At 49.4% G+C, this 14,730-nt stretch overlaps 1 protein-coding gene across 1 annotated transcript in view; it reads right to left on the bottom strand.

The window, feature by feature from the left end:
• The window catches only part of TMX4 (thioredoxin related transmembrane protein 4), a 121,345-nt gene extending 107,099 nt beyond the window's left edge, over positions 1–14,246 (bottom strand). Inside the window, exon 1 of the mRNA XM_040429855.1 lies at positions 13,831–14,246. Coding sequence (XP_040285789.1) covers positions 13,831–14,045 — 215 coding nt within the window. The 5' untranslated portion in view covers positions 14,046–14,246. The remainder of the gene's footprint in view (positions 1–13,830) is intronic.
• Positions 14,247–14,730: the final 484 nt, after the last annotated feature.

Raw genomic sequence — 14,730 nt, forward strand, 5'->3', positions numbered from 1 at the left:
ACTTTTTGTGAGTAGTGTATAAAGACAGCACTGTTGGCACTTGTGACTACTATAGAGCTGCTGTGACTACTGGGGGATGGAAGTCTACTAAAACTACTATGGTGATATTAGACTGCGGTTATTAGGGAGGGCCTGCTTTCACCACAACTGAAGTTGTTCTGACTGCTGGGTTAGTGGCAATGGGTCTGCTGGGTCAAATGCTGCGCCTGTGCTAACTACTGGGGAAGTGAAGGAGCAAAAAGCTGCACAGAGTCCATTACTGGAAGGAGGATCCACCGCTGCTCTACTAAAAAGGAGCTCTATTCTGAATGCAGGATATGACAGTATGGTCTCATGCCGTGTTCACATTGGAGGCAACTTAATATTCACCAGTACGGACACTAATCTGTAGGATCATTGGAGGGCAATGTGCCATGTTCTTATCACTAAATTGTCTACATATCACTTACACTGAATGCTGTCCCTATACTACAGTGAGGACCAACATGTGCAACATTCATTAGGTAACCGCTTAGCGGAAAACTGTTATTGGTGATCACAAGACCTGGAGTCCCAGGTAGAGAGCGCTGTACTTGGCCATTTCTGAGTCTCATAGAGATGAAAGGAGCGCCAATGTGCGTGCAAAACCGCCACTCCACTCATACAGCAGCACCCACTGTCCCCCGTTCTAGTGATGAGTGGGATTCCAGCGGTTGGATTCTCACGGACCCCACAACTATTCCCTATCCAGTAGATAGGTTGTAACTTGCTGTTTCTGGAATATCCCTTTAATTCATCATTCCCCACTGAGCACTAGAATGAGGATAGAGCAGCGCTCACATAGGGCCGTCTCCTCACTGCAAGAGACGCAAGCCAGATGGACTCAGTAGAAAGTCTGGGGCCCATTTCAATTCTGTCTCCTGCAGCGAGCCGGTAGAGCGCGCTATGTGAGAGCTTCTCTCTCCTCGCTCTTATTTTCTTACAACTCTGCGTTGCTCTGTTCTTCTGTTATTCCTCCTGAACTCACACCCGCTCATTAATATTCCACTGCCCAGCACTGATTGGACAGTGGAAGGGTGTAGTGACACACCTCCAACTGGTTACAGCCAGCAGTCAATTTATTCATACATTTCTAGGAGGAATAACAGAGGAAAACCACAATGTAAAGCTCTTGAAAAAGGTTTCAGAATTGCTATTTCATGAGGAATACAAGAATTTACAAAAATTAATTTGTCAGGGGTGGCAACAGGTCCGCTTTAAAACATACCCTGCAGTCTGCTGAGAGTCATACAGTAACTAGTCAAGATGGAAATTCTCCACAGCCCTCAGTTATGGGTCTCAAATGTAAAACCAATACAGCAAGCTAAGGGGGTATTCTGGCGTTACAATTTTCAGTATCAGTGGACAGGAAACAACATTATCACTTACTAAGGCTACTTTCACACTAGCGTTCGGGGTTCCGCTTGTGAGCTCCGTTTGAAGAGTCTCACAAGCGGCCCCGAACGCAACTGTCCAGCCCTAATGCATTCTGAGTGGACGCGGATCCGCTCAGAATGCATCAGTCTGGCGGCGTTCAGCCTCCGCTCCACTCAGCAAGCGGACACCTGAACGCTGCTTGCAGCGTTCGGGTGTCCGCTTGGCCGTGCGGAGGCAAGCGGATCCGTCCAGACTTACAATGTAAGTCAATGGGGACGGACCCGTTTGAAGATGACACAATATGGCTCAATCTTCAAACGGATCCGCCCCCATTGACTTTCAATGTAAAGTCTGGACGGATCCGTTCAGGCTACTTTCACACTTAGAATTTTTTTTAAACTATAATGCAGACGGATCCGTTCTGAACGGATCCAAACGTCTGCATTATAGGAGCGGATCCGTCTGAGCAGACATCAGACGGACCCGCTCTGAACGGTAGTGTGAAAGTAGCCTAATAGTGACTGTTTCTCTGTAATGCCCAGTTTTCCTGCACTCCATCCTGGTCACTTAAAGCGGTTGTCCATTTTACAGGCTAGGACAGCGCTAAAGCCCGCCCATTAGTGCCCGGTACGTCACCGGGCTCACTGCTAGGCAGAAGCCTCCACCTAGCTTACCCTATAGAGAGCCCGGTACGTCACCGGATATCCAGAAAAAGCCTTTGTCCTGCACGATTCAGCACAGGACAAAGGAGAGCATCGGAGCATGAAATGCACAGTTTTTGTGGCAGATTTCCCTTCAGGATCCAGCAGGTATAAAGTATAAATAAATTTCCTTTATATCTCAGATTCCTTTTGAATCCACTTCTGGTTTTTGTCGGAAATCCGCAAAGAAACTGTGTGAACGTACCCTTAAAGGAGTTTTCCGAGATTTTTTTTATCTGATTGGTGGGGGTCTAACACCAAACCTGCTGTTTGCAAAGGCACCGGCGCTCAAAGCTTCTCTTAGGCCAGTGACGTCACGTTTATGTGTCACGTGGCCTAGGAGCAGCTCAACCCTATTTAAGTGAATGGGACTGAGCGCGATACCAAGAAGCTATACAATGTACGGCGCTATGCATGGCGAGCTGTAAGAAGACTGCAGTGCTCACAGGAGCGGCGCTGCCTTCTCAAAACAGCTGATCGGCGGGTGTCCTAGATGTGGGACCCTCACCAATAAGATACTGAGGACAGGTCATCAGTATAAAAATCTCGGAAAACCCTTTTAAATATCATCTCTTTAGTAAAAGTCTATGTACTGAAAGAGGGCCCTTCCCCCCAACCTATATGCAGCATCAATTTATTAAAAGGGTTTTCTAGAAAGGTCATCACTATCAGACTGTCGAGGGTCCGACACCCGGGAACGCTGCCATTCATCTACTTGAGAAGGCACTTTTTGGTGCTCCCCAAGCACAGCGCTGTACATAGTATTGTGCTGACCCCCTTCAGTTGAAGCTGCGCCTAGGCCATGTGACCGATGTACGTGTACTCACTTGGCCTAGGAACAGCTGAGAGAAAGCCGCGGCACTATACTGCGAGCGCCAGTGCTTTCTTAAACAGCTGATTGGTGGGGGTCCTGGGTGTCGGATCCCCACCGATCAGATACTGATGACCAATTCAAAGCATAAGTCATCAGTATTAAAGTCTCAGAAAAACCTTTTTATTTTCACTTCACTGAAGTGAATACTAGTGATGATGCCAACCCTGCTCGGATCGGTGATGTTCCATCTGGGGGGGGAGGCACCTGATGCCACAGACACTCCACGTGTCTCCAGTCTTGCGCTGGGATGTAAACACAGGGCGCAGGTCACACATCACTATTACGCTGGAGTCCAAATGCACTCAGAACGTCATCATCTGACTTATACAGTGCAGTAAGGTTGGATGCTGGTGTTCTTCTTTGTGTAACCCCTTTAAATGTTACAGAAGGAAGACTGTAGAAGTACGGATTGTAAAGGGCTCTCTTTTGAAGTCCGTTTCCCTCTAAAGTTTGTCCAAAACGGCAAAACACTTTGTTAAAAGATAGAAAAGCCACAGAAATAACTGATTTCTGCTGCAGGAAACAGCTGCCATGACCATAGCGAGGAGGAGAAAGTGCTGCGATGGTCCCTGCGGCTCCTTCATTCCCTCACAAACACAAAACTGCTTGGCGGATGATGTGAGGTGACATGACAGATGGCTCTGGTCTACACCTCACACTAAATGAGCAAGATGTTTACAGGAGGCGCACGTAGTACATGTAATACTAGACCTGCGACAGATACTGCATGTCCAAGCCACGGGAAGAGATGGCCACGTCTAAGAGCCTGCCGAAGGCCTGCGCGTACTGTATACAAACCGCAGAGCGAGGTATACACGGAGGCCTGCTCATACTGTATATACGCCGCTGTGCGAGGTATACACGAAGGCCTGCTCATACTGTATATACGCCGCTATCTGAGGTATACACGAAGGCCTGCTCATACTGTATATACGCCGTTATCTGAGGTATACACGAAGGCCTGCTCATACTGTATATACGCCGCTATCTGAGGTATACACGAAGGCCTGCTCATACTGTATATACGCCGTTATCTGAGGTATACACGAAGGCCTGCTCATACTGTATATAAGCCACTATGCGAGGTATACACGAAGGCCTGCTCATACTGTATATACGCCGCTGTGCGAGGTATACACGAAGGCCTGCTCATACTGTATATACGCCGCTATCTGAGGTATACACGAAGGCCTGCTCATACTGTATATAAGCCACTATGCGAGGTATACACGAAGGCCTGCTCATACTGTATATAAGCCACTGTTCGAGGTATACACAAAGGCCTGCTCATACTGTATATAAGCCACTATGCGAGGTATACACGAAGGCCTGCTCATACTGTATATAAGCCACTGTTCGAGGGATACAAGTAGGCCTGCTCATACTGTATATAAGCCGCTGTGCGAGGTATACAAGTAGGCCTGCTCATACTGTATATAAGCCACTATGCGAGGTATACACGAAGGCCTGCTCATACTGTATATAAGCCGCTGTGCGAGGGATACAAGTAGGCCTGCTCATACTGTATATAAGCCACTGTTCGAGGGATACAAGTAGGCCTGCTCATACTGTATATAAGCCACTGTTCGAGGTATACACAAAGGCCTGCTCATACTGTATATATGCCACTATGCGAGGTATACACAAAGGCCTGCTCATACTGTATATAAGCCGCTGTGCGAGGTATACACGAAGGCCTGCTCATACTGTATATAAGCCGCTGTGCGAGGTATACACGAAGGCCTGCTCATACTGTATATATGCCGCTGTGCGAGGTATACACGAAGGCCTGCTCGTACTGTATACAAACCGCAATACTGATGACCCATACTCAGGATAGGTCATCAATAACAGATTGGCGGGGGTCCAACTCCCAGCATCCACCCCTGCTGATCCGCTGTCACTTTAATGGGACAGAGGAGCTGTAATTACATCGCTCATCGTTGCAATGTCGACAGTGAGCAGGTAAACAGTGACGAGAAGGCAGGGCTCATTCGAGTGCTGTGGTCTCTCAGACAGCTGGAGTTGGACCCCTGCCGATCTGATATTGGTGAACTATCCTAAGGAAAGGTCATCAATAACACAAACTGGACAACCACTTAAAGAGGACCTGAGAGCCTGGCTATGAGCTGAGCGCTGCGATTGGCCAGCGCTACAGCATAGGAGAAGGAGACCGCGGCAGGCTCAACTGGGTTGAGCCTAACTACGAACATACCGGAGGCTATAACCGGAGAACGGAGCGGCGCCCGGGGATAGCAGTAAGTTCAGGGGGATCCCTGGGCGCCGCTCTACACGTCTGTATGGTGAGTTTACATACTTTCTTCGGGTGAAAGGTCCTCTTTAAGGGTCCATTCACACGACCGTAAGTGTTTTACGGTCCGCAAATGGCGGAACACAGCCGTCCCTATGATAGGAATGCCTATTCTTGTCCGTGGACAAGAATAGGACATGCTCTCTCTTTTTTGTGGGGCCACGGAATGAAACAACGGATGCAGATAGCACACTGTGTGCTGTCCGCATCTTTTGTGGCCCCATTGAAATGAGTGGACTCACACCCGCTCCGCAAAATTGTGGAACAGATGCGGACCCAGAAATACGGTCATGTGAATGGGACCGGGCTCATTTTCACCTTAAGGACCAGGCCATTTTTTTGCAAATCTGACCAGTGTCACTTTATGTGTGAATAACTTTAAAACGCTTTTACTTATGCAGGCCATTCTGAGATAATAAATAAATAAAATTTTATTAAATAAAAAAATACCCAATTTACCACAAATTTGGAAACATTTGCAAATTTCCAAGTTTCAATTTCTCTACTTCTATAATACATAGTAATACCTCCAAAAACAGTTATTAATTTACATTCCCCATATGTCTACTTCATGTTTGGATCATTTTGTGAATGCCATTTTATTTTTTGGGGACGTTACAAGGCGTAGAAGTTTAGAAGCTAATCTTAAAATTTTTCTGAAAATTTCTAAAACCCACTTTTTCAGGACCAGCTCAGGTCTGAAGTCATTTTGTGAGGCTTACATAAATAGAAACCACCCAAAAATGACCCCGTTTTACAAACTAAACCCCTCAAGGTATTCAAAACTGATTTTACAAACTTTAACCCTTTAGGTGCTCCACAAGAATTAATGGAAAATGGAGATAAAATTTCAAAATTGCACTTTTTGGGAATATTTTCCATTTTAATATTTTTTTTTCCAGTTCCAAAGCAAGGGTTAACAGCCAAACAAAACTCAATATTTATGGCTCCGATTCTGTAGTTTACAGAAACACCCCCCATATGTGGTCGTAAACTGCTGTACGGGCACACGGCAGGGCAGCAGTAAACAGCGATGCCAGCGGATACAGCAGAGGCCAGGCTACCAGGGACTGCTGGGCCCCTGCAGTGATCTGGCGCGCACCGCTCCGATGCCCGCCCAATCATCCCGTCGTACATGTACGCCGTTCTGCGTTAAGGGGTTAATTTCCTCTTTCGCAGTTATCCTATTTTACCTCAGATTAGTGTCTGGCAGAGGGGTAGCCTGCAGCAGGAGCCTCCCCCCTCCATGACTGCAATAGGATGCAAAGGCCATAAATCCCGCCTGTCCCTTCAAACAGCTATAATCCTGTAATCTCTGCAGAATTGTTCTACTGCAAATCTAGTTGATGACCTCCATTTACTGGCTGACCTATTAAGGTAACCAATGGACAAGTTTAGCGCCTATATTGGGAGCCAGTCATTATTATACACTTAAAGGCCCCATGCACATGGCCGTTCCGTGCATTGGGGAAGCCGGGACGGATTGAGACCCATTCAACTTGAATGGGTCTGTGATCCGTCCGCACCGCAAAAAAATAGACCATTTTTTTGCGGTGCGGAGGCACGGACAGAAACACCACAGAAGCACTCTGTAGTGCTTCCGTGGGGTTCCACACCGCAGCTCCGGATTGCGGACCCATTCAAGTGATGCATGAGGCCAGAGGGGTATTCCAGTTATATAAAGTGTGGGGGTTCACTCTGATAGGGAGGCTAGCGGATGCAGTATAGAAGCAACAACAATGTCTTTAAATGAAACAGTTCAGTGTTTATTCACACATTAAGTAAACGACAAAACAAAAAGTATATTTCAAGGAAAACAGACACCTTGCGATTCTGGTGTTCGTTCACACCATGCAGCAAAGAAGAAGTCCTTGGACAAAGCAGAATCCACCTGCTTTCACACCAACAAGGTAACAGGCCTTAATCCAGGCCCAAACTCCCAGGTCCCAACACAGAGACAGATATAGCTCCACTGTCAGAGAGCAGTACTTCTCCTCACCTGATAGTGCTGCCTGTGTTTTATAGCCCAAAACCAGGACCTGGCCTGGAACATGGGGAGTAGTCACCCACCCAGGACTTTGACTACACCCAGTAAGAGCCGTCCCGGATCAGCTATTACAGCTAGGGGTGGGCGATATAGGCGATATAAATTTGTGCCACGATATGGATTTTGTGCATATCGCCGAACCGCGATATGATCGCGCTCTCGGCGCGCACCATGTTCTCCTGAACCGGCCCGGCACAGTGGAGGGAGAAGGAGGGAGTCCCTCCCCACTGTGCGAGGCTGCCGCTGACTACCAATGAGAACAGAGAAGGAGGAGGAGGAGGGGAGGAGGGACTGTGAGCACTGCGCCACCAATGAATGTTCCGGCCATATCCCGGCCCCCATGACTGCACGCTGCGATCCGCCGCAATTAACCCCTCAGTTGAGGGGTTAATCGCGCGGATCACAGCGTCCTGTCAGAGGTCGGGTGCCGGGAATGTTCTTCAGTTAGGTCTCTGCATTGGTGGCAGTGGGCAGTTCCGATCGGAGTCCCAGCAGTGTAATGCTGGGGCGCCGATCGGTTACCATGGCAGCCAGGAGTTACGCTATTGAAGTCCTGGCTGCCATGGTATGTTAGTGAGCAGCATTATACTCACGTGCGCCGTGGCCGCCGGTAGCTACTTCTTCTGCGGCCACGGAGCACGTGAGTATAATGCTGCTCACTAACATACCATGGCAGCCAGGACTTCAGTAGCGTGACTCCTGGCTGCCATGGTAACCGATCGGAGCCCCAGCATTACACTGCTGGGACTCCGATCGGAACTGCCCGCTGCCACCAATGATGGGGGGGGGACCCTGTGGCCACTGCCACCAATGATTAATACTAGGGAGGGGGGGGGGGGTGGGTTTGAGTTACCAGAGGGGGCTGATAAGAGGGAGAGGCTGGGAGGGACATGAAAGGCTGGGGGGCGGCCAGGAACCTCGGTGACACATATCTATTATCCACAATCATCCCTTGAACGCTCCTATAAAAGTTATAACCATTAGATTGGTGGAGGTCGTTCCGCTGGAACACCCACAATCACGAGAATGGGAGCCCCGCACCCGTGGAGCCCCGGAAAAAGAACGGAGCAGCCGGTTGCTCTCAGCCGCTCTATTCATTTCTATGGGAGTTCAAGAGATAGCTGGGTGCTCGGAACTCGCATAGAAATGTGAATGGAGCGGCCACGAGCATGCCCGACCGACCACTCTGTTCACAGGTTACAGACCCCCGTTCTCATGATAGTGGGGATCCCTGCGGTAGGCGCCACTACAATCTAATAGTTATCTCCTATCTTGTTGATAGAAGATAATTAATTATAACCGGGGCACCATGACCGTCTACTGACGTCGTAGGTGAACTGGTAGATCGACAAGCTGATTTGAACAGGTGGATTTATTCTGACCCACTCTTTAGAGTTTTCCAGGACCAGCTTATTGATGCTTAGTATCCTTTTAGGCTACTTTCACATCTGCGGCAGAGTGATCCGGCAAGCAGTTCCGTATATCAGTACGATTCTGTAGAAATAAGGTCAAGCAAAGGCACATAGCATTAAAAATCATGATAATGCCGTGCGCTCCTGCAAGTCCAGAGCAGAGGATCACACTCACACACACGAAGCGTGATTCCCGCAATGGACTCGCTCGTGTGAAACAGCCCTTATATGGACCGGTGTGTCAGGCAATTATTGGGAACGAACCAGACGTTCCCATAATTGCCTGATTAACAGCAGAGATGAGGGTGGCATTTACATGCAGCAATTACCTCCACTGTATGATGACAAAGCAAATCATTGCCCCCTGGGCAGCAGATCGCCATTTAGATAGGACGATCTGCTGCACAGGAAAGATGACACGATCGCCGACACCTTTTACATAGGTCAATTATCGGGAACAACCGTTTATACACTCATCCCCAATAACTGGCCTTAACATCAGTCCGTGTAAAAGGACCTAAAGGATAGATCATCAATATCAGATGCCTTCAGCTGCCAAGCTAAAAACTACGCCACCCTCCAGCGTTTTTTGGGAGTTTTTACTCCAGGCGCACGCCTTGTCATAAATTAGACGTATCTAGAGGCAGTGCAGAGGGGGAAACTAAGACCGCTGTAAAAAGCCGCTCTTAGTAAACGTGCCCTTTGGTGTTTCTCTGGACACAGATATATGCGCAGCGCTGACAGGGGGTTGGGGTGGGGCACTTTCAGACACAGCAGCTATTTTTTGGAAAGGTCATACTTTCTAGCAGCTCGTTATCTGGAAGGCCACCGCTCTTTATCAGTCTGAACTTCTGTCACAGCAAGTATAGTAGTGGCTACAATTGGGCGCAGCACCTTGACTTCTACGAGGAGACGGGCAGCACTCACTGCCAGGACATGGCACAACAGATGTCACGCACTTATACTGGAGCCCAATTATTACCTACATGTGGAGTATGGAAATCAGACATCTGCAGACGAGAGCAAAGGAATGTTTTTGATTAGCAATAGGAACAGGTGACAAAGATGGAAGGTGTTGTCTAAATGAAATACAATGGAAAGAATCGGCGACATGCATGTCCTATAGACCTCAATGTAAAGAGTCCGGTCTGCTCCTGGATGGGGCCGCTGCCGACCACCCTGACTGGCTGAGCTCCCGTAATCTTGATAGGCGAGACCCCCCCCCCCCCCCTCCCACCTACCAGACGAGACTCTTAAGGCTCCTTTCACACGAGTGAGTTTTCCCGCGCGGGTGCAATGCGCGGCATAAACGCATAGCACCCGCACTGAATCCTGACCCAGGTTTTTTTTCACGCATCAGTTCTGTGTTGCATGAAAAACGCAGCATGTTCTATATTCTGCGCTTTTCACGCAGCCCTGGCTCCATAGAAGTGAATGGGGCTTCAGTGAAAAACGCATCGCATCCGGAAGAGAGTGTAGATTCAGTGCGTTTTTCACTGATAATTGCTAGGAGATGTTGTTTGTAAACCTTCAGTTTTTTTATCACGCGTGTGAAAAATGCATCAAAACTCATTGCACCCACGCGGAAAAAACTGAACGCAATCGCAGACAAAACGGACTGAACTTGCTTGCAAAATGGTGTGAGTTTCATTGAACGCATCCGGAGCCAATCCGTCACACTAGTGTGAAAGGGGCCTAAATGTCTAGACGTTATTTATCATCTGTGTGCTATCGGTTTCCTGACAGCAGCAGTGACCGACATCCTGTACACTCCACATTGCCGCTGCAGCCAATCACTGGCCTCAGCAGTCACGTGCAGGGAGCATCACCTCTGACGTCAGCGCAGCAGGACCGCAGGGGAGTAAAGAGTGCTGCTGCCTCAGTTTTTACTTATCTTGAACACTCTTAAACATCCTGGTGTTGTGGGGGTCATTTACATCCATGAGTGCACAGGGCGATGTGCTGCCGATAACTGAGCAGCCTGCACCCAGGTGAAGGGTGCCCATCAGCTGATATACAGGCGTTTCCTCTTTTATTGGCTGCTTGATGATCCGGGCCAATTAGGCTAGTTTCAAACTAGCAGCAGGGGACTCCGGCAGGCTTTTCCGGCGGGTGATCAGCCTGTCGGATCCGTCCTTCCGCTAGTTCATGTGTGCCCCTGGACTGCCGCTCCGTCCCCATTGACTATAATGGGAGCGGGGGCGGAGTTCCGGCGGCAGCACACGCCGAGAGGCGGGATGCACTGCCGTGAAGCCGCCGGAACTCTGCCCCACCCCCATTAGAGTCAATAGGGATGGAGCGGCAGTCCAGGGGCACACATGAACTAGCGGAAGGACGGATCCGACAGGCTGTTCACCCGGCGGAAAAGCCTGCCGGAGTCCCCCACCGCTAGTGTGAAAGTACCCTTATTGGGAACGACCATGCATATACCCAACAAGGGTCTAGTCACACGTCCGCAAGTGTTTTACATACTGTACATGGCCGACGCTATATAGAAAATGCGGCTGCAAACCAGAATAGGGCATGCTTATCTTTTTTGCAGGGCCGCGGAACAGAACTACATCTTTTGCGGACCCATTGAAATGAATGGGCCCACACCCTTTCTGCAAAATTGTAACTGTGCAGTCTAAGGGTCCTTTCACACGTCGGAATGTGTTTTGCAGATCCGCAAAACACAGACCCCGGCAATATGCGTTCCGCATTTTGCGGACCGCACATCGCCAGCACTCTCATAGAAAATGTGGACAAGAATAGGACATGTTCTATTTTTTTGTGGATCCGCGGATGCGGACAGCACATTCCGGCCCTATAGAAAATGAATGGGTCCGCACCTGTTCTGCAAAATTGCGGAACAGATGCGGACCCATTTTACGGATGTGTGAATGGACCCTAATAGGGCCTTAAAGGGGTATTCCGGTTATAGAAAGTTATCCCCTATCCTGTGTATTAGATCGGTGAGGGTTCTACTACTGGGAATCTCACTGATATTGAGCGACACTGAAACGGACAGCGTGGCTGTTCAGAAATGAGTGCCGCCGCTCCATTCACTTCTATGGGAGCACCAGAGGTAGCCGAGTACAGTGCGGGTCTCATTATTGTGATCAGTGGGGGGAGTCCCAGCAGGAGGACCCCCATCGATCTGATAGTTATCCGGGATCACTTTCTATAACTGCAATACCCCTTTAAGGCTATTTTCACACTGGTGTTTTGGCTTTCCGTTTGTGAGATCCGTCTACAGCTCTCACAAGCGGTCCAAAACGGATCAGTTTGCGTTCTAATGCATTCTGAATGGAAAAGGATCCGCTGAGAATGCATCAGTTTGCCTCCGTTTAGTCACCATTCCGCTCAGGAGGCGTTTTGCTGTCCTCTAGATGAAACTGAGCCAAACGGATACATCCTGACACACAATGTAAGTCAATGAGTACGGATCCGTTTTCTCTGACACAATCTGGCACAATAGAAAACGGATCCGTCTCCCACTGACTTTTAATGGAGTTCATGACTGATCCGTCTTGGCTATGTTTCAGATAATACAAACGGATCCGTTCATGACGGATGCATGCGGTTGTATTATTGCAACGGATCCGTTTTTGCAGATCCAGGACAGATCCGCCCAAAACGAGAGTGTGAACTAGGCCTTAGTCTGACTGCTCAACCAATCAGATTTAGAGAGAGTCATGTGATTCTTGCTCCTAAACATTTTATATTTCCTTTGAACACGTTTAGGGGGCGGGGCCTCCACTACTATAAACAATGGCGACCTCCGATTGGTCTAGAGCTCCCTGAGAGGACAGCTACCCTCCTGCCCCCAATACCCAGATGTAGTGCAGCCCTGACGGTACTTTCACACTAGCGGTTTTTCTTTTCCAGTATTGAGTTCCGTCACAGAAGCTCAATACCGGAAAAAAAAAACTGATCAGTTTTATCCTAATGCATTCTGAATGGAGAGCATTCCGTTCAGGACGCATCAGTTCAGTCCCTCTTACGTTTTTTTGGCCGGAGAAAATAGCGCAGCATGCTGCAGTTTTACCTCAGGCCAAAAATCCTGAACACTTGCCGGGAAGCCGGATCTGGCATTCATTTCCATTGAAATGCATTAATGCCGATGTAACGTTACATTACCCTACTTCGTCAGATTTCCCTACCTCGTGACTTCCGGTCGCACCGGAAATGACGTGAGGAGGCGTGCCGATCTGCGCATAACGACGGTTTAGGGAAATCTCACAGCGGAGTTCAGCTGGACACTGCGCATGCGCCGGAGAGCCTCACCAGCCTTTGGGCTGTAATTTTTCCCTACCCTGTGCGCAAGCGCGGCTAACTACAGAACATCCATCCGCTCTCTGCGCCGTGTGGGGGTAGGGAGATCTGATGGCCATTTTTTCTGTTATATATATATTTAACAGAAAAAATGGCCGTCAGATCTCCCTACCCCCACACTGCGCAGGCGCGGAGATCGGATCGATGTTCTGTAGTTAGCCGCGCTTGCGCACTGGGCAGTAATTTTTCCCTACCCTAAGGCTGGTGAGGCTCTCCGGCGCCGGCGCAGTGTCCAGCTGAACTCTGCTGTGAGATTTCCCTAAACCGTCGTTTTGCGCATGCGTAGATTGGCACAACTCCGGCACGCCTCCTCACGAAGTTACGAGGTAGGGAAATCTGACGAAGTAGGGTAATGTAACGTTACACCAGATCCGGACCCAAGTGTCCCGGCAAAACAGATCCGTCCTTTCCGTCCGCGCATGTGCAGACCATTAAATCTGTGGAAAAAATAAATACAGGATCCGTTTTTCCAGATGACAACCGGAAAGACGGATCCGGTATTGCAATGCCAATGCATTTGTGTCACAAATGCATCCGTTTGCGTCCAGATTGCCCGCGACCGAACTGCTGCAAGTGTGAAAACAGCCTTATATTTAGTAGGGGCAGGCGAGTCCTCTGCTAGGAGCGATTCCTGAGCCCTGTAAAGCACTTGTCACACAGTGCACACCGAGGCGTTACCGCTCTGACCAGTGACGTGGCCGTGGCGTATAAGCGGTGGCGCACACAATGACCGCCGAGCTGTGACAGCAGAGTCCTCCCCTCCTCATACTCACAATGTCACCATCCACTGCCCCTCTAACACCGCAGTCCAATTGCTGGAGGTGACCGTCTTCACTGCGCCCTCCTCTTGTGTGGCTCCGCACAGCTCGGGCACCCGGCACAGCGCCAACACCACAGCCAGGGCCACCGCCGCCCCGGCTCGTCCTGCCCGCCGCACTGTCCCCCTGTCAGCGGCCGCCGTCAGCCTCCCGGAGCCCGCCATCACCATGTACACAACGCACGTCAGGCGGTGCGATGAGGAAGTGAGCGCTGCTTAACCCCTGCACTGCCGCTCCCTGCTTGGTCACCTCCTCCTCTCACTGAGACAGAGCCTAGAGTGCCAGCCAGGGCGCTATTGTGTGCACAGGGCTCTATAAATATGGCGCATCCCCTATTCTAACCATATATCTAGCAGTGTACACTCTCCTCCCCGTGTAGCACATGACATGGCGGCTTCTGTGCCTCTGTATATGGACACGATAGCTACAGGCACGTCAAACTGACACTTCTGTCCTCTAGGCGGGAACAGCGCTGATCAGCCATAACATTAAAACCACTGTGAGGTGAAGTGAGAGACGCCTTGTGACAACGGTGCCTGTCATGAGATGTACGGAATTATCATTTAGGGTATGTTCTGTGCTGAGAAAATCTTGCATCAGGGTTTTTTTTTTATGCTTTTTTTTTCTTAGGGCTTTTTCACACTTGCGTTGTTCTTTTCTTCCGGCATAGAGTTCCGTCGTCAGGGCTCTATGCCGGAAGAATCCTGATCAGGATTATCCTAATGCATTCTGAATGGAGAGAAATCCGTTCAGGATGCATCAGGATGTCTTCAGTTCCGGACCGGAACGTTTTTTGGCCGGAGAAAATACCGCAGCATGCTGCGCTTTTTGCTCTGGCCAAAAATCCTGAACACT

Source organism: Bufo bufo, chromosome 4, assembly GCF_905171765.1.
Source record: "Bufo bufo chromosome 4, aBufBuf1.1, whole genome shotgun sequence".
NCBI lineage: Eukaryota > Metazoa > Chordata > Amphibia > Anura > Bufonidae > Bufo > Bufo bufo.